Source organism: Eleutherodactylus coqui, chromosome 7 (assembly GCF_035609145.1).
Source record: "Eleutherodactylus coqui strain aEleCoq1 chromosome 7, aEleCoq1.hap1, whole genome shotgun sequence".
Taxonomy (NCBI): Eukaryota; Metazoa; Chordata; class Amphibia; order Anura; family Eleutherodactylidae; genus Eleutherodactylus; species Eleutherodactylus coqui.
Window position 1 is genome coordinate 94967571 of NC_089843.1, and position 18950 is coordinate 94986520.

An 18950-nucleotide genomic window follows, 5' to 3' on the forward strand; every position below is an offset into this window, starting at 1 on the left:
GTGTGGACGAGATTTCTGAGAAATTTCATCCACATGGCTGGCTAATGCCGGGATTAGCGGCCGTAGCGAAATTCCAGACGGATTTTCCGCTGCAAATCCGCCCTGTGTGAGCCCAGCCTAAGGCTTCTGGGCCTGGGAGCAACCGCATCCCCTATAGGTACACCAGAGTGAGAAGCATGTGGGTGCGCGGAGTACTCCACAGTAGATGGCGCCCCGCACAGGCCGCAGTCATCCCCTACTAGCTCTTGTACTACAGTTCTTATGTAGTGACTATAGAGGAGCCCTCCACTCACTGATGAGGGAGCAGGTGCCTTGGTTGCCCGACTAGCCGCTGGATGTTCTGAAGAATCCCCTGCTAATGACACTTGATGGGATGTACATGGCAGAGCGCCGCCCACAGGCCGCAGCCACTGTGGCAGGACTAGAAGCAGCGCTCTGTATGCAGTGCTTGCAGGTAACCTGTCACGTGACCAGCGCCTGTAGTGCCGGCTACACACTGCGGGGGCTGCCGTGTTGTCAGGTTTGCCGCCAGTGTGCGGCGCGCTGTGTGTGGTGGCGCGGCTTCTCCACTGTGTGGCGCGGTCTGTAGCTCCTCCCCCTGTGTTCGGTACCGCCCACATGACATTCCTGTAGAGCCCGTCCATGTCGCCGTGAGTCGTGCCGGAGCCGCGGCTGCCCGCTTGGTTGGTGAGTGCGGGCCGCGGTGCTCGTGTCTGTATATACCGGGGGCTCGGCTGCTGGTCTCGCTGCTCCGGAGCCGCTGCCGCCGTGTGATTGGCTGCTGTGCGGCTTGTTGCTGTGGAGACAGTAAACTCTTCATAGGACTACATTACGGGGCGGGCCGGGGACAACGGGAAATAATCGGGGGGACTCCGTCATACTACCGCTAAAGTAAGTGACCCTTGTGTTAGTGCCCGGATTACTAATGAGACATCCTCACCTGATTGTTGTCTGATTCTGGACAGACACAGTGTAACAGAAGGCAGGATACCTAGCTGTGCTGCTGCTATCTAGTGCAGGGAGGAACGGGCCAGCTGTTGGGCAGACCACACTGGACGGGTCCCAGCGGTTATGGTTCCTGTCTGCGATCGCAGGAATACCAGCCATAATCGTTGCGTGTAAAAGCACCTTTTGGATGGCTTCACACCTGCGCCCGCGGTTCCGGTTTCCTTCTCCATTGAGGAGCAGGAAAGGGGAATCCCCGGGGCTGACAGTGTAGAACAGACCCCATTGACTACATTGGGGGCCGCTCACTTTCCGCTCAGCTGCCTGGCTTATAGTCAGAGGAAATGGTGCTGTTTCGGTATTTTGTGCCAGATCTGCGAAGGAACCTCCTATTGGAGACTCCAACACGGATGTCAAACCGGCCTCAGTGAGCTCTAAATTTTGCATAATTTTGAGGAGGAATTTTGGATAGTTCCTCCCTACATACGTGTTTCAGTTGATGACTATTTCTGGGCTGACTTGGATGCACAGCGCTGTAAGGGTAATGTCACAGCATCTGGTAGGGGTTAGAGGGGTGTTCATCATCAGTGGTGAGGGGCAGCAATGACTTTACTCTGAAATCAGTGGGTGCGCTGCTTCATCCTTCTCATCCGGTCCTGAGCAGGCAGTATAGTGACCGTGCGGCGCTCTTACTGATTTCAATGGGAGTAGAGCCGGCACTCCATCTGCTTCCTCTGACCATTAATGACGACTTCAGGCCCGCTGCAGAGTTCAGCTGATGGACGGGGGTCTGCCGTTAAAATAGACTGGAGTACCCCTTTAAAAGAGTTGTACTCTAACGCTACATTCACACGGGCGAGTGTGCTATCACACTTGCCAATGTGCGTTTTTATGCCAATGCAAGGCATTAATTATTACAAAAAGACCTCTCATCGCTCCTGTGGAATTGCGATCCTCAGGCACGTGTTTTACACACATCAGAGGATCGCCAGTTTTTCCCATTGATTTCAGTGGGAAGCATTACACTCTCATGCACATCGCACGGGATGTGAGTGTTATATACTGTCTTTTAGGTCCCATTTGAAGACAATGGGGAGGGGTTCCGTGGGAACGCCCATAGATAGAACATGCTGTGATTTGTATCCTCCCTGCAAAGGAAAAAGATCACTCATGTGAATAAGTCCGTTCAAAAGAATGGAGTTGATATTCGTGCGTCCCTCAGCGTACAGAACTCACGTGAGATTCTCACCTGTGTGAATAAGCCCTTAAACTCGTAAGCCCAACGTACTTCATGCAGCATTGTCCGCATCTTGCTTCCCAATCTTCTACCCTGGCGAGGATCTGACATGCGGTCACGTGGCCTCCTCAAGGGCATTTTCACTGGTTTCACCGACATCTCATACAGGAGAAGCCCCATTGAAACCAATAGAGGCGTTTATAGCGTTTAGCGCGGTATCTAAAATGCCGGGCTTAAAACTGTTAAAAAAACAGCCTGTGTGACAGTGGCCTGATGGCCTATTTACAAGGATCGATTGTCGCTGAAAATTTGCGTAGTAATGTGTGCGATAATCGTTAAGTTTAACCTTGAAGTCTTCGGGGGCTTTCCTTTTGCTTTCCGTTTGTTTGTCACTTCTCGTTAGGTCTCCCCCCTCAGTGTCTTACATAGAATATGAAGTGAGCGATTCCCATAATGATTCTGCACAACCGCGAACAACCAGCGGTGACGTCACTCACTCGTGCGCTTGTTTTACGAGAATCGTCCTTTGTAAACAGGCATAACATCACAGGTAGGATTATACTGAAACGTAACACCTCTATGTAGATAACACAGGCCCTACCATTCACAAGTGGAGATTAGCTGTGACTGTTTGTTCTCTGCTCCACAAAATGACCCCTGCACAGGTGACAGAACAGGCCTGGACAGTCTGCCATACAAGCCACTGGGTCCCCTCCTGTCCTCTGTGGGACTGGCCCTTGAGGCTGCCCTAAAGCATATCCTTAAATGCTGTTGATACCAGCTCAGGAAAGCTGGTCATGTACCGACAGCAGAATAAAACATTCCACCCTCAGAAAATAAAAAACAGCTAGAAAAAGGGAAAATGTTTCACTATCTGGTTTTAATTCCATTGTCTTTTCATATGCTTCCTCTATGCAATGCATGGTGTATTGGCTCTACAATATCCTCAAGCGGAGGAAAAATAGAAGTGTCACCACATTAAGCAGTCCGATTTGGATGCGTCAATTTACATGCCTGAAATACTGTTGTGTTTAAAAAGAATCAATACAATTAAATGAGAAATCGTCTTTGTTTTTTTTGTAACCTTGAAGAAAGTGAATGAAAATGCGAGATTCTTGACTGTTAGTTCAAGTGTAAAAATCTGAATAAAAGGAATTATCAAGAAAAAGCTCCACTTTTGGACATGGATCTGTTCCAATGCTTTTTAACGACCCATTTAGACACAACGATTATTGCTCAAAAGCCGTATTTTGTGCGATAATCATTGTATCTAAATATGCCCATCTTTCACTGTTCAACTGAAGGACCCTTTTTCAGTTCTGCTTGAAAACTGTAATTCAGCAGAACAGCTGATAAGCAGGAATGCATGCTGTGTCCGCTGTCCATGGTGCTGAATTCTCCACAGTGAGCTGAATAATGGAGCTAATTACAGAGCTCAGACCTCCTGCTGAGTTCTGTAATAGCTCCCAGAAACTCATTTGCATGCAAATGAAGCAAATAAAGTAATAATAGCAATTAGTTACTATAAGTACTTTATGCAAAAGAGTGCTGATCTTTCAATCTTTTGAAAGCTACCTGGGTGTGTAAATGGGCCTAAAAGGCCTATTTAGACCGATTATCGCTCAAAAGATGTCTTTTTAAACGATAATCGTTGTGTGCATTTACAGGACAAGGTGATCGCTTAAACGTTGAGCGATTACCTTGCACTCCGAGCGGGGGATGCAGAAGACAAGCAGGGCCGCTTGTCTTCTGCATCCAGCTGTTTTCTGCTTGGAGCGCCTGGCTGTTATACAGCCAAGGGCTCCGAGCGGGGTATGCAGAACACAGCTGGAGCGCTGTGTTCTTCATACCCTGCCTGTTCATGGAGCGCTCAGCTGGTCGCTTCGTGCGGAGTATGCAGAACACAGCTGGACCGCTCTGTTCTTCATACCCAGTCTGTCATCAGAGAGCAGGATGCAGCTGAAACAATAGTATTAGCTGTATCCTGCTATGAATTCCTGGTAATGCTCATCGTTGTCTTTCAGCGTGCTGAAAGATCATGATCAGCGACTGCTTATTGAAAACTGCACGATGTAAGTGCAGTTAGAAACAGCAATTATCGCTCAAAAGACGGCTTTTGAGCAATAATCGTTGTCTAAATGGGCCTTAAGAGGCATCATGAAGCATCCAGGTGGTCTCAAGCAATCTTGAGCTGTACCATTTTTTTTTTGTGTGTGTGTGGTGTTTTTTTATCTTATTTTTTTGGACAGCTGCAGCCTCCTTCATGTTGTCCGTGATTCTTGTTCAGTACTTATAGTCTTCTGCAGATCTCTCGCTGTTACCTTTTGAGCTCTTTGTTACGTCTTTTTGGATTGCCCCTTGTGTTCTTAACCCCTTAAGGATCCTACCTATTTTTTTTTGATCATTTTTGGTTTTTACTGCCACCCCATTTAAAAAAAAAAAAAATCATAACCCTTTTATTCATCGATGTAGATGTCTGAGGGCTTGTTTTTTGGAGGGCTGAGTTGTATTTTTCAATGGTATTATATAATGTACTTAAAGACCTTAAACAAAAATGACATAACTATATTCTACTGGTTTGTGTGATAACTATACCAAATATATGCAGCACTACTTTTATTTTTTTCAGAGATATTTAATTCTTTAAAATCTATTTTCTGCCATCATCTTCTGAAAGCCATAACTATGTAAAAGCATAGTCGCCATAGTCGCTGGGAGGGCTGTCAGGCGCTACTGCATCTGACGGTTGTCCTGTATAAAGGTACCTTGCTATAAAAATCGGACCACATCTTCAATGCAGAAAACCAGGTAATTCCAAAGGGTTCCCTTTTTTTTCCCTTGCAAATGTGTGTAATATTTTATCAGTAATGAAGTCATTGGCTGGGTTCCCACAGGGCAGAATCTCGCGGTTTGACCGCAGCGAAAAACTGCTTCAAAACCTGTGGCACATAGCCGCGGGTTTTAGAGCTGCTTGGCCGCATGCTTTTCCGTTGCAGCTGGTGCTCCCATAGAGGAGAGCGCGGCTGCAATGGGAAAAAAAAATTGACATGCTGCGGCCGGGGAATCCGCACCGCAGCACTGGCTTCTGCGACTTTGCCGCGACGGATTGGCCATTTTTTAACAAATCTCGTTCCCATGGCTGGCCAACCTCTGGATTAGCAGCCGCAGCGAAATCTACGGACGGAATTTCCACTGCAAATCTGCCCTGTGTAAACCCAGCCATACGGTTTCATGCGTACGGGCCTTTACACAGGGTTCATGCGCGTCATAAAAACCTGGAAGTTTTCTACTTTGTCATGTATTTTTTTGAGTCTTGCTTAGAGTCGAATCTGTGCTTTTATTTTCACCCGTATCACTGAGAGATTACTTTTTCTTGTGTAGTGGCCCATAAATGGGTCCTACGAAAGCGCCTGTGTCACTTTTTTTGGTGTTTAAGCGGGGGTTAACCACTGGTTAACCTGCCCTACAACTGAGCTATTAATAATCTGCCTGGCGACATGTTCTCATTGGTTGCCCGCAGATTCAGCCCTGATAGGGCAGCAACACTGATGAGCCGAGCAACCTGATAGGCTGTTAAGCCGTAAGGTGAGAGTAGTGTGGAAACCTGTGATTGAAGCGTGTGTATGCTGTGAGGTGACAGTTGGTCCAGGCAGGCAGTCCAGTGAGTTGGTCATAGGAGGAGAAAGGAGGAAGATGTTAGCTCAGTCAGGAGTCCAGTCAGGGGAGAGTAGTTATTTGTATAGCGTCAACTTATTCCGCAGCGCTTTCAGGTAATTTATTTATACCCCACACACTCTCTCCGCGGGGTATGTATGTATGAATGAAGGGAGATTGCCGTACAAAAAAATGTACTGTGCATGTGTGCCGGCTGGCACTTTTGCAGTACAGTAAAAAGAAGAACCGGACAGGTAAGCCGGGTCCATGCCGGCTGGATCTTCTTCCTTCAGCACAGCGGACATGTCCAGACGCGCCGGCCACGTGCTGGTCCCATGCGCAGTGTAAATTATTTTTTTTATCTCCTGCTTTCCCGTGGATACGCGGCACAGACACAGTGACAGCCGTGGCTGTGCCGCGGATTGGACAGCTTCCATTGACTTCAATGGAAGCCGTCCCTCAGGATCTGCAGAAAAATGGAGCATGCTGCGATTTCTTGTTCGATCTGCATGCCGGGAAGAAATCGCATCCGCGTGTTCTAAATTGTTTTGCGGATGCTAGTGCATCGCTATGGGCGCCTAGAGCTGCGGAACTCCTGTGCAGGAGACTCAAGCTAATTATATAATTAAAATCCGCCCGTGGACATTGGGCCTAAAGCTCTCGGTTGATGTTTTTGAAAGTTCATTTTTCAAAAAGCAATACCATATATTCTGGCGTATAAGACTACCTTTTAACCCCCGAAAAATCTGCTCTGCAGTCAGGGGTCGTCTTATACGCCGGCTATAAAAAAAAACCCCAAAAACTGTGCTCACCTCCAGTGGCGCTGCTGCAGACTGTCGCTCCCTCCTCGTCCCCGACAGAGCATTGCTTTCTGGATGCGGGGCTTGAAATTCCCGCCTCCAGAAAGCTAATGCTGTGATTGGCTAACTCACGCGCCGTCAGCCATTCACAGCTATTCAATGTTGAATGGCTGTGATTAGCTGACGCTGCATGAGTTAGCCATTCACAGCCATTGGTAGTGCATTATGCGAGTACCTGCCCACTTGTCTCAAAAGATTCTGGTGCCGTCTTTTGAGACGAGCGGACAGGTACTCGCATAAGGCACTACTCGAGTAATTTGCCTTAGTCAGTACGCTCTCTCATCTCTACCTAAAACCCTATGGTGGGAATTGGTAGACTAAAGTTATGACTACTTTCACTACCATGGTTGCTTTTTCTGCCACTACTTCAGTTTTCACGGGACTAAAATATTGGTTGAATGCGCCTTTTGCACATGGTCCCTGACACCATACCAACAATGATCATTCAGTGAATGGAGGCGGAGCGGGTCAGATTATTCCGGCCCGTCTGCCTCCATTTGCAGTACACAGACGTTAGCTCATAGGCAGATGCAGTGGCAGACCAACGATTATATTATGGTCTACATGAATGATCCGATCAGCGATGTATCACTGATTTTGTAATAAACTGCATGTGTTTACACTGCACAATTATCGTGCAAACCGCATGATTGTTCTGTGTAAAAGGGTCTTAAGGCCCTCACTTGTTATGAGGAGTGACTGACCGACAGAGTGATGCGGCTCCTGTTGTATTAGTAATCTAATGGGAGTCTCTATCGTGTGTCTGGATTCAATTTGCTTTGTTTTTTTTTGTAGAATCTCTAATGTTGTTTTTTTTCTTAACCTTCTCAACACAGGTATATATTTTATCTTTTGAGCGCTGAAGGAGATTATGGCTACTGGAGGAGGTCCACCTGAAGAAACCCTCACTGATCAGGATCTGCCCAACTGGAGTCATGAATCTCTTGAGGACAGACTGAACAATATGGTAATATTTTTTGGAGAAATGTATACAATGCATTTGGAAAGTCTTCAGACCCTTTAACTCTCCCCCCCCCACCCCCCTCAGTTTGGTGTGCTGCGGCCGTGTGCAAATTAAAAGTAATTGAATTTTTTCCCCGTAATTCTGCACTCAATTCTCTATAATGACAGAGTGAAAATAAAATGTTAGTTTCTCATTTTTCAAAAAATTTACGAAGGCTTCTAAGACTTTGCATTGACCTAAGTCAGTTGGATTCAAGTCAGGCTTGTCCAGTCACAGAGTTGACCATAAAGGGGTTTTCCATGGAGAATACTATTGATAACCTATCCTCAGAATAGGTCTTCAATAATTGATCGGATGGGGTCCATAGCTCAGGACTCTGACCGATCAGCTGAGTGGGCGCATGCTGTCAGCGCCGCAAATAGACAGAGGTTAGAGCGGAAGCAGCAGAAGTCTGTGTAGTGGCGGGCGCTTGTAACTGCAGGCATGGCTGTCATTGAAATCCCCAAGAACTGTACCTGCAGTTACAAGTGCTGGCCACTACAGAGGTCGGAGTGGAGACTTCTGCTGCTTCCGCTCCGACCTCTGTGTATTTGCGGCGCTGACCGCATGCACACGCAGAGCTGATCGGTCAGGGTCCCAAGCGACCGACTTCAACTGATCAACTATTGATGATCTATCCTGAGGATAGGTGATCAGTAGTATTCTCCCTGGAAAACCCCTTTTAGGCCGCTCTTGTGTTGTATTGACTGTGTTTAGGGTCATTGTCTTGTTGGAAAGTGAACCTTCTGCCCAGTGTGAGAAGGTTCTCTCTCTGAATCAAGGATATCTCTGTACTTTGCTCCATTGGGCTTTTCATCAACCCTGACCAGTCTACCTATCCCAGCCGCTGAAAAACAACTCCATAGCGTGAAGCTGCCACCACAGTGCTTCACTGTATGGCTGGTGTTGGGCAGGTGATGAGCAGTGCCTGGTATCCTCCAGACAATGCTTAAAATCGAGGCCTAAAAGCTCAGTGTTGATTTCATCAGACCAAAGAATCTTGTTTTTCACAGTTATTACTTTAGGGGCTTTTTGGAAAATTTCAGCAGGCATTCCTGTGTGTTTTATTGAGGAGCGTTTTCTTTCTAGCCACTCTGCTATAAAGCTGTGATTGATGGAGGCTGCAGTGATGGTTGACTTTCTGGAAGTGTTGCCCATCTGCACACAGGACCTTCAGTGATTCAGCCAGAGAGACCATTGGGTTCTTAGTCCCTGCTCTTACCATGAACCTTCACCCTCCAATTACTTTGGTGGGTCGGCCAGTTCTAGGAAGAGTGCTGGTTGTTCTAAACCTCTTCCATTTAAGAATTATGGGGCCACTCTGATCCTTTAAACTTTACTTTTTGTAGCTTTCTCTAGATCTGTGTCTCCACACAATCCTGTCTGAGTTCTACAAGCAGATCTTTCCTTTTCATGGCTTGATTTTGGAGCTGATATGCATTGTGAGCTGTGATACTTTTGATGGACAGGTGTATGTCTTTTAAAGTTAAGTGTAATCCCCTAAATTTACCACAGATGGACTGCAAATCTAGGTGTAAAAACATCTCAAAAGATGATCAAGAAAAATGGGAGATCCTAGAGCAAAATCTCAAGTGTTCTACCAAAGGGACTGAATACTTTAGTCAATGCAAAATGTTAGAGGCTCGCACAGAAATAGGACATGGTGTGATTTTGTTACCACGTGGATTTACCGTGATCAAAATCGTGGCTGTCTGCATAGGATTGCGTGTACGCATGCAATCATCCTATGGCAGCGTGCACCGGCGGAAATTCTGTGCAGAATCTCGCTGTGAAATTTCCGTCCGTGGGCATTAGGCCTTAAGTGAACAAAAAAAGGGGTCCAATACAGTTTTGATAACCTAAATCTCAGGTAGGTGGTATCAAGCATCCAGCTCATCAGCCCTAAATCGACAATACAAATAACATACCTGTCAACATTTGTTTCCCTTGAGATTCACAGAAATGTTAACCATACATAAGTGTGTGTTGAGTTTTAGGAGTGATTGCATCTGTGGTAGGTTAGAGAAGAGGTAATGTGCTTTGGAGGATTGAAGAGGAGAACTGGTAAACTAATGGGATTGTGTTAAGTAGGTGTTCCTACATGATTAAATTACAGAAGCAAACTGAATAAACCCTTATAACATTGATAAGTACTGAAATACTTGGTCATATGTCCTGACAACCGTGTGTATAAACATGCACATTGTGGTATTGATACAAGCCCCTGTGTATTTAGATAATCTCCAATGGAATGCCAATGGGAAAAGGTTTTGAAAAATTTAATAAATAAATAAAAAACTTGTGGTATTTTTGCATGAATGTTTATTAGCGTTGATATAAGTACAGAATGCTGGCAATTAGTTTGAAACAACAAAGCATAGGTGGTGGTTACGTTGGTGTACACTGTCTATAGATAATGTATTATCTGTGTGCTTTGTTTCTTTTAGAGCTCTGGCTAAGCAAAAGTGACATGTCTGTGCAAAAACCTTAAACATACATGCGAGTCATAATACCAGCTTTGTTTGCTCACAGCACTTTGTCTTTTTTGTTTTCAGTATTAGGCAAAATATTGGGCTCTACAGAGCAACTGACAAGAAAATTAAAGGGAACCTGTGAGTGGTTTCAGCCCTACTAAACTGACTATGGGAGCAGAATACCAAATTCAGCAATTTCCAAAAAGTTTATTTTTCCATTTGAAAGCATACCTGTTGAAAAAGTCTCAAAATTTCCAGTTCCGCATGCTAATGTCGGTAATCCGATGGGTGGGCCCATCCGGTCTCTTCTGGCTGGAGTTTTTAGCATAAGCCCTCCCACCTCAGCTGCGGTGGTCCACGTCAACCACGGAGTGCTGTGAACTGACTCTTGCACAGATCATGTATCCCTTTTGTGTGCAGATTTGTTGCTTCCAGTTATGCATGCGCTGGTCCACAATCTTAAAGGAGATGTCCCGCGCCGAAACGGTTTTTTTTTTTTTTAAACCCCCCCCCCCCGTTCGGCGCGAGACAACCCCGATGCAGGGGTTAAAAAAACCACCCGCACAGCGCTTACCTGAATCCCGGCGGTCCGGCGTCTTCATACTCACCTGCTGAAGATGGCCGCCGGGATCCTCTGTCTTCATGGACCGCAGGGCTTCTGTGCGGTCCATTGCCGATTCCAGCCTCCTGATTGGCTGGAATCGGCACGTGACGGGGCGGAGCTACACGGAGCTACACGGAGCCCCATAGAGAAGAGGAGAAGACCCGGACTGCGCAAGCGCGGCTAATTTGGCCATCGGAGGGCGAAAATTAGTCGGCACCATGGAGACGAGGACGCCAGCAACGGAGCAGGTAAGTATAAAACTTTTTATAACTTCTGTATGGCTCATAATTAATGCACAATGTACATTACAAAGTGCATTATTATGGCCATGCAGAAGTGTATAGACCCACTTGCTGCCTCGGGACAACCCCTTTAAGGGCATGCGGGCGGGTCTTATGCTAAAAACTCTTCTCAGAATAAAATGTTTGGTCCTGCTCACTAGGCTTTACTGCAGATGTTAGCATGTAGCCTGGCAGATTTTAAGACATGCCTTATGCAGGTATGCTTTTAAATGGTAGTTTAGCAAATTTATGTTTGTAAATTGCTATATTTCAGTAGTCTGCTGGTGTAATCAGATTGGAAGTTTTGAAACTGCTGATGGGTTCCCTTTAAGTAGTATAGTCATATGTTATACCTGTGACCTATTAGAAACGTGTTAAAAAAAAAAAAAATCCTTCCAATAACAATATCAACGAAGAACAAAAAAGCATTTCGGTGTCTTATGTACTATGTTTCCCCATTATTTTTCTGAATAAAAAGCTTTTAACCTCTGTAAGGTTATTTTGGGTTTTCAGGACCAGACATATTATAAATATTCTTGGTACGTGTTTTAGTTGGTCAATCAACATGATTTTTTTGCAACGCTTGTACATGTCATCTGGAGTTGCCTGTTTTCAGGGTAAGCTGCTGTGTATGTACATAAGGGATAACAGTATTTATGGCCATTATATGATTGTATCCTCTGGTTTTCAGTTTTCCCCCTCTTTAGGTAGTCTATTTGATTCTCAATTCTCTCAGAAGTGTAAGAGTTGTCTTAAAGGAGTTTTCTGAGTTATGTTAAGTATTTTACACCAAGTCCCCCATGGTGTTAAATAAGTCGAGTGATACTTTGTTGTACCAAGATTACAAGTAACCCCTATGCTTAGGATAGAGATGACTTGCTCCTGCCGATCTTGAACAGGGGTCCTGTGTCCCCAGTCCTCCTCACTGAAGTGTTGCTGTGTATTGTAGACTACTTTTGTGGTGTTCCTTAGTGATTATTTACAGCTGGTGCTAAATGACAGGCTTTGAGGTCTTCTAACTGCCTTGTCACCCAAATGAAACCCCACAATTTTGTTTGAGGGTGGGTGATTGAGGGACAGAGGTATCCTTCTGTCTTATGGCTTTGTTGCCATTGTCCGCATTGACCATGGTATCTAAGAGGTTTATAACTGGGATTGGAGGTGTTTCACAGCATGCACCTGCCACGGATGAAGATATATTTATAATATACCGAATATGTAAAAGTTCTATATATATTACACACACAGATGTCACAAAGGGATTAACTCAATACGTTGCTGTCTTTTGCTATGTCATTACCTTTCTTTCGCTTAACATGTTTTTCCCATTTGCCTTATTTAGGAGTGGAGTGGACAAAAGAAAGCAAACAGATCGTCGGAGAAAAACAAGAAAAAGTTTGGCATGGACTGTGAATCCCGGCTCACAAATGACATCTCTCCTGGGTCTTCTCCGGGAGTTGGTCGTAGGAGGACAAGAACACCACATACTTACCCACATACGAGATATGTGTCCCAAATGTCTGTCCCAGAACAGGCAGAACTGGAGAGACTGAAGCAAAAGATAAATTTTGGGGACTTGGATCAGGTGCTGCTATATTTGTAAAGCTCTTTGTGTATATAAGCCTTTTCTCTGCTTGAATGCTCTGTTTTTTTCTTATTGTTTACACTTAAAAAGATAGAATACATAACATCCCATGTCACTAAGCTATAAATTTCAACTGTATTCTGTAGTCTTCTAAATGTTCCTTAATTTTCTCTTTAGAGGAGCATTGGGAGTGATTCTCAAGGAAGAGCAACAGCAGCAAACAATAAACGGCAGCTCTCTGAGAACAAAAAACCTTTCAACTTTCTACCACTACAGTTGAACACTAACAAAGATAAACCTGCTTCTTCAAGTCCCCCAAAGCAAGAAACCAGCATCTCATCGTTAACCAAGGACTTTTTGTCTTCTCCTCTTTCTAAAGAACTACTGCAAAACTACCAGGCTGCTTTGGAGGAGGATGGTCCTAGAGAACCAGCTGCTGACAGAAGTCAGGTATGGTGTAATTGTCTTGCATTATATGTGAATATCTAGTTTCTTTTGCATTCATTGTTTTCTTTCCTAAAACATTTAGTACAGAATTTTGAATAGTAATGGATTCATATGGATTAGCACTAGCACGTGGCTCATTAACTGTGCACCATTTTACCTAATTTTTTTGTTTGTTTATGATTGGATGATACATCCCTTTCACTACCAAATATGTACGTGATCCATCATGATTTTAAAGGGTTTTTCCAGGGAGAATACTATTGATCTTTTTTTTAGGATAGGTTATCAATAGTTGATCGGCTGGGAGCAGTGGAAGTTTCTGCTCCAACCTCTGTGTAGTGGCGGGAGCTTGTAACTGCAGGCACGGCTCTCATTGAAAGAGCTGTTCCTGCACTGACAAGCCACGGCCACTACACAGAAGTTGGCGCGGACTTCAGCTGCTTCTGCTCCGACCTCTGAGTATTTGCGACGCTAACAGCATGTGCCTGCTCCGCTGATGGGTCTGAGCGACGCATCCCAGCCAATCCACTATTGATGACTTCTCCTGTGGATAGGTGATCAGTAATAGTTTCCCTGGAAAACCCCTTTAAACAGATGCTGTGAGTAGAATATAAGGTATTGAGCTTAGATGTTGATAACCTATTAAAACTGAGACTTAGTTTTTAATGGGACCTTGTCACCAGTTTTGAGCGTGTTAACCCTTTCCAATCCAATTTTAGATTCGGCGTTTCCTAAAAGGCCTTCTCTTTTTTGCTGTTATACAACGGTTCTATCTGCTGGCTTAAACCAATGTGTGTGTGCGCGCAAGAGAGGCTCCGACAGCGGAGTGGCTGGCAATAGACTGTAAGAATAGCCTGTCGGACATCTTCTGACATTGGAGCTATACAAGCTTCAATCAGAATGTAGGAAGATGTCAGACAGTGGATTGGAAAGGGTTAAAGCAATGCCAAAGGGTTAGAGAACAAAAAAAAATCAGCATTCCACAGGTCTACTTCCATTATACCTTGTAGAATTGCTTTTTAATATCTGAGCTGTATGTTAATCCAGCCCAAATGGTCTTGTGGATGGGTTCTGACCATTTCTGATGCCCACAGTGTACTCCAAATCCCAGTCATTCTCGTGAGTCACATTTAACGTGGATGATTACAAAATACTCAAACATAACCAAATCCTGCACAATCACAGACTTGCACATGTGCAGATTGTTTAGCCCTATAATGGCAAGAATCGACTGGCTCTTCTGCATGTTTGCAGGTCCATGATTAGATGGCATATTTGCGTGATTTGGATGGGACTGTAGATAACATATAGATGTCATTCATCACACATTCCCTGTAGGGGATGGTTAGGGATTGGAGCACACTGTGGGCAGCAAAGACTGTCTGTACCCGCCTACCAGACTGTTCAGCTGGATTAACGTAGTGTGGGAATTTATTATAAGTCAATTTTACAATGCATGAAACCTTTAGATGCTGTAACAAGAACATCTTTGGCTGCTCTCTATATTTGTTTTTTTTTTTATTCTTCTCTAGCTATCATTGATTTAATTTGCTCTAAACTGCTGACAGGTTCCCTTTAAATGGTATTTGGATCAAAGCTCTACGTTCAGGATTTGTGGCTTAGCCCTAGTTAGAAATCAGATCAGGATGAAAGGTTTAACTTTCTGGTTTAGTGTTTGTATAGAGGAGAGAGGGTTAGGTGGGTTGAATTGCAACTGAGAGAACAGATATAATGGTCATCTCTCCACCTGTCCTGCCTCAAGTGACTCCAGGGAAGTAACTCTCATACTTTAGTTCATATTATCGCTCCCCTTACCAATCCAATCAGTATTTTTCTCCCTGATTGTCTTTCACAGGTTTTGTCATCCAGTCACCTCTGTGCCTGACATGTTTACTGTACCTGTCTTGTTAAGATACTTGGTGTGTGTGATGATTTGTAACACATATGTGCGCTTTAACCTAGGCATAAGTGGCATATATGAACTCTCTACATATTTATCTTTTCCGTAGGTCTTGTATGCCCTAGGCCGAATGCCCATGGACAGATTATCGCTGCGGACTTCGCGGTCATACATCCGCCGTGAATTCTGCAGCAATGTCCGCCCATAGACATGCTGTGATAAATGATTCTCCCCTGTCCACGAGCGGAAATCAACTGCTATTTTTCTGCTCGCGGGGGAGAATCGCAGCATGTTCTATTCTGTGTGGAGAATCGCGCGGACGGCTTCCATTGCAGTCAATGGAAGCCGTTGATTCCAAGCAATGGGCACTGAGGAAGTATTGCGGGAATTTGCTTCATGGCCCAGCCCCGGCGCATCGTGCGAGACACTTGCAGCGGATCCGGAGAGGTGAGTATAGAGTTTCTGGGAGACGCCAGGTCTAATTCCGCTGCGACATTTTACAGGCGAAATCTAACCCGGCCGTGTGCATGAGGCCTTAACTGCTCAGCTCAAAATTGTACCGTTGCCATAAATATGCATGTGTACAAGAAATTGATTTGCAAAACTTATTGGGAGGTTTTTTTGTTTTTGTTTTTTTTTCATCTTTTCATTACAAAAAAAGTTTACTGTGATAAAGATGACCCTGAAAGGGCACAGTTTTCATTATAATTTTTAGATACACAATGCATCCATTTGATGTGACTCTGTAGAATTACCAGCACACCTCACTGGATTTTGAAGAAATAAAGGAAAACGAGAAATCCTCAGTGAATCATTTAGTAACACCCAACTTTTTGATGCATGACCTTTTATACTGTTGTGCTTAAAGGGGTTGACCCGCGATGACAAGTTAAGTTAAACACTTCTGTATGGCCATATACATGCACTTTGTAATATACATCGTGCATGAAATATGTGCCATACAGAAGTTATATACTCACCTTCCCTGCGCTGGCGTCCCCGTCTCCATGGTGCTGTCTAATTTCAGCGTATAATCGCCCGATTAGACGCGCTTGCGCAGAAAGGTCTTCTCCCTTCTGGTCGGTCCGGGCACGAGCGGCGTTCTGGCTCCGCCCCCTTCTACGCGTCATTGCGTAGCTCCGCCCCTTCACGTGTGCCGATTCCAGCCAATCAGGAGGCTGGAATCGGCAATGGACCGCACAGAGCCCACGGTGCACCATGGGAGAAGACCCGCGGTGCATCGTGGGTGAAGATCCCGGCGGCCATCTTGGAGTAAAAGAAGGAAGAAGTTGCAGAGAGGGGATTCGGGTAAATAACATTTTTTTTTTTTAATTTCAACACATCCCTTGGGTTTGTCCTGCGCTGAACGGGGGGCCTATGCAAAAAACAAAACAAAAACGTTTCGGCGCGGGGCAACCCCTTTAAGTAATTTACTTAGGTACTTGCCTTCACTTGTCTATTCTGGAAATATATATTATATTATATATTAGTGTCACCAGCTCCCAAAGTCCTAAAACTTTGTAATAAAATGTGTTTCAAATAACAATAAACATAGTAACTCTGCACAGGTAAAAATATTCTTGCAGGTCCACCTTTTAATATTTCTTTACTCTGTTCCTAGTTTGTCATAAACGCATAAAGAAAGCCTGCTCCTCCTAACCATTGTGTCTGACTGTAAGACTTTGTGTTCATTGCACTTAAGCCTTTTGTCAGCACTATACATCAAAAAGATCCTTGCACAAACATATACAGCAGCAATACACCATGGACCGTGTGGTGCAATTGTAAAAATAAATATATATAATAATCCACATGATGGGGGAAATTTATTAAGACTGGCACTTCCACAGGCGGTTTTAGCAAATATTCTGCTAGTGCTAGTGCTACTGCTAGTGCATGGTGAACCTAATATATGTAGACGCTTGCCTCTTTTATGAATTCGTCTCCTTTCCACTTCTCTGTGCGCTGACACAGCAATCCACATCAGCTAGGAGCAAGGAGATTTGTGATATAATTTACACCAGTTTGCGGTGTATATTAAACACAAAATTTCTTGGTCTTTGTCCCAAAAACCCCCATACACTTATCACAAAAATTGGAGAGGACGGCGCAGAAAGCAGAGGTCACAAATGATTTACGTTAACAGGACATGAGCAAAAACATGTGACTTTTACTATACTTTTACTATAATTCAAAAAAACAGAAAAAAGGTCAGCTCACCCAATCTTGCAAATAATGCTCTCAACCTTAATGTTGCTTAGAGAAGTGCATCGGGAAACTCCAATGGACTCTTGGAGATATGTATAGTGAACTTAAAAATAAGATAAAAATCCCACCATTTCCCTCAAAAGTTTAACTTTGTTAATCCATAAAAATAACAAAGGTAGTGACTGCACACAACAGCACCTACGCGTTTCTAATGTTTCCTCTCTTAGGCCGCCTGCACACGGGCGGATTTCCCGCGGGATTTCCGCCGCTCAAAGCCTGCATAGGATTGCGTTAACAAACGCAATCCTATGCAGACGGCCGCGCGAAATCTCGCGCGGCAAACAAACCGCGGTATGTCCTATTTCTGTGCGGGGCTCGCAGAGCCCCACACAGAAACGTCACTCACCCGGCCGCCGGCTCCTGTCTGCACATGCGCCGTAAGCCGGCACATGAAAGAGCCAGGGCTGCCAGGCGCGGGTGAGTACGGGCTCGTCCCTGCAGGCGCTCGTGCCCCGCGGCGAAAATTCTCGCTGCCGGATCCGACCCGCTCGTCTGCTGGCGGCCTTAGTCATGGCATGGATTAACAAAGTTGAACTTTTAAGGAAGCGTTGTGATTTTTATCATATTTTTTGGATCAGTTTTACTATAATGCCTCTGCGGCTGAATTCTGGTGTAGAAATGTCTCTGGGTATGTTTATTTTTGAAGTGGCTCTCCAAATAAGGCCAGACTCACATAGCCATAAGCGCAACCGCTGTGGGGGTCCTGCAGCGTATTGCAGCTTTTTTACAGCTGTAGAGTCGGCCGTGATCCTGCGTACTGCCATGTATGGCAGCAAAATTGTTCTGTACATGACCGCGTACTCAAGGCTTGTTTTTTTTTGTTTTTATTTCCCACGCCATTTCTTATTGATGATACGTATACCCACCACCCATATGCGACCATAGAGAACAGTGGGCTCTCTCGCATATATATGTGGTAATATAGAACATGCTCTGTTCTATTTTGCACTCGTGTTTTACGCCATTTAAACATGCTAATGTGAGCGGAACTGCGTAATCCATGTAATTCATTGCCTGCGAGTTACCGCTTATCACATGGGAGCACAGAGCCCATGTAATAGTCGGCAAACATACAGTTGAGTGAGCCCAGCCTAAGAAGAGCACATACTGCGTCAATGGCCAATACAGTCGAGGATAAGGGGTTAAAATGCACATGGCTTGATGGAGGCCAAAAGTACACGTTTTGACTTTTGTCGTGTTGGATATATCCAAGCATAAAAGGATTCTGTCATCGAATTTGTGCTGCCCGAACCTTGATTACCATGAACCCAAGACACGGCTTGCCTGTCGCACTATGAGTGTTTTATTCTGAAGTACTGCTGCTTTTTAGAATGAATACACTTTGGAGTTTGAGTCTGAGCTCCCCGTCATGGGGTCAGGCCGTTCCGCCGCCTACTGCCCCCAGCATGTAGAGTGACAGCTGTCTCCCTGCTTGTGTATAGGGAGAGGGCTGCCCCTCTGCGGGCGGGGAGAGGCTGGCACTGCCCAACTTTTCACTCGGTGCTTGGCTCAAAATTCAAAGTGTGTGTATTGTCAAACGCCGCAGCGCTTCAGAACTAAACAACCACGGGGGCGACAGGAATTCCCTTAACTTTGGTTCCTGCTTCTTGTGGTTCAGGCAGCATGAACCTGATGACAGAACCCCATTAGGCCACATTCACATGGGCGAGCCTAATGTCGAGGCTAAAAAAC

The 18950-nt window shown here is 45.0% G+C and overlaps 1 protein-coding gene across 7 annotated transcripts in view; it reads left to right on the forward strand.

The window, feature by feature from the left end:
- Positions 1–18950, forward strand: part of PCM1 (pericentriolar material 1) — a 116820-nt gene that overhangs the window by 4928 nt on the left and 92942 nt on the right. For 6 of the 7 annotated variants that reach the window (XM_066573411.1, XM_066573413.1, XM_066573414.1 and 3 more), the window contains exons 2-4: positions 7533–7663; positions 12401–12643; positions 12821–13093. In XM_066573411.1, coding sequence (XP_066429508.1) covers positions 7568–7663; positions 12401–12643; positions 12821–13093 — 612 coding nt within the window. In that variant the 5' untranslated portion in view covers positions 7533–7567. Of the gene's footprint in view, positions 1–612; positions 688–7532; positions 7664–12400; positions 12644–12820; positions 13094–18950 lie in introns of those variants that run through there. The other variant, XM_066573412.1, reaches the window with a different exon arrangement.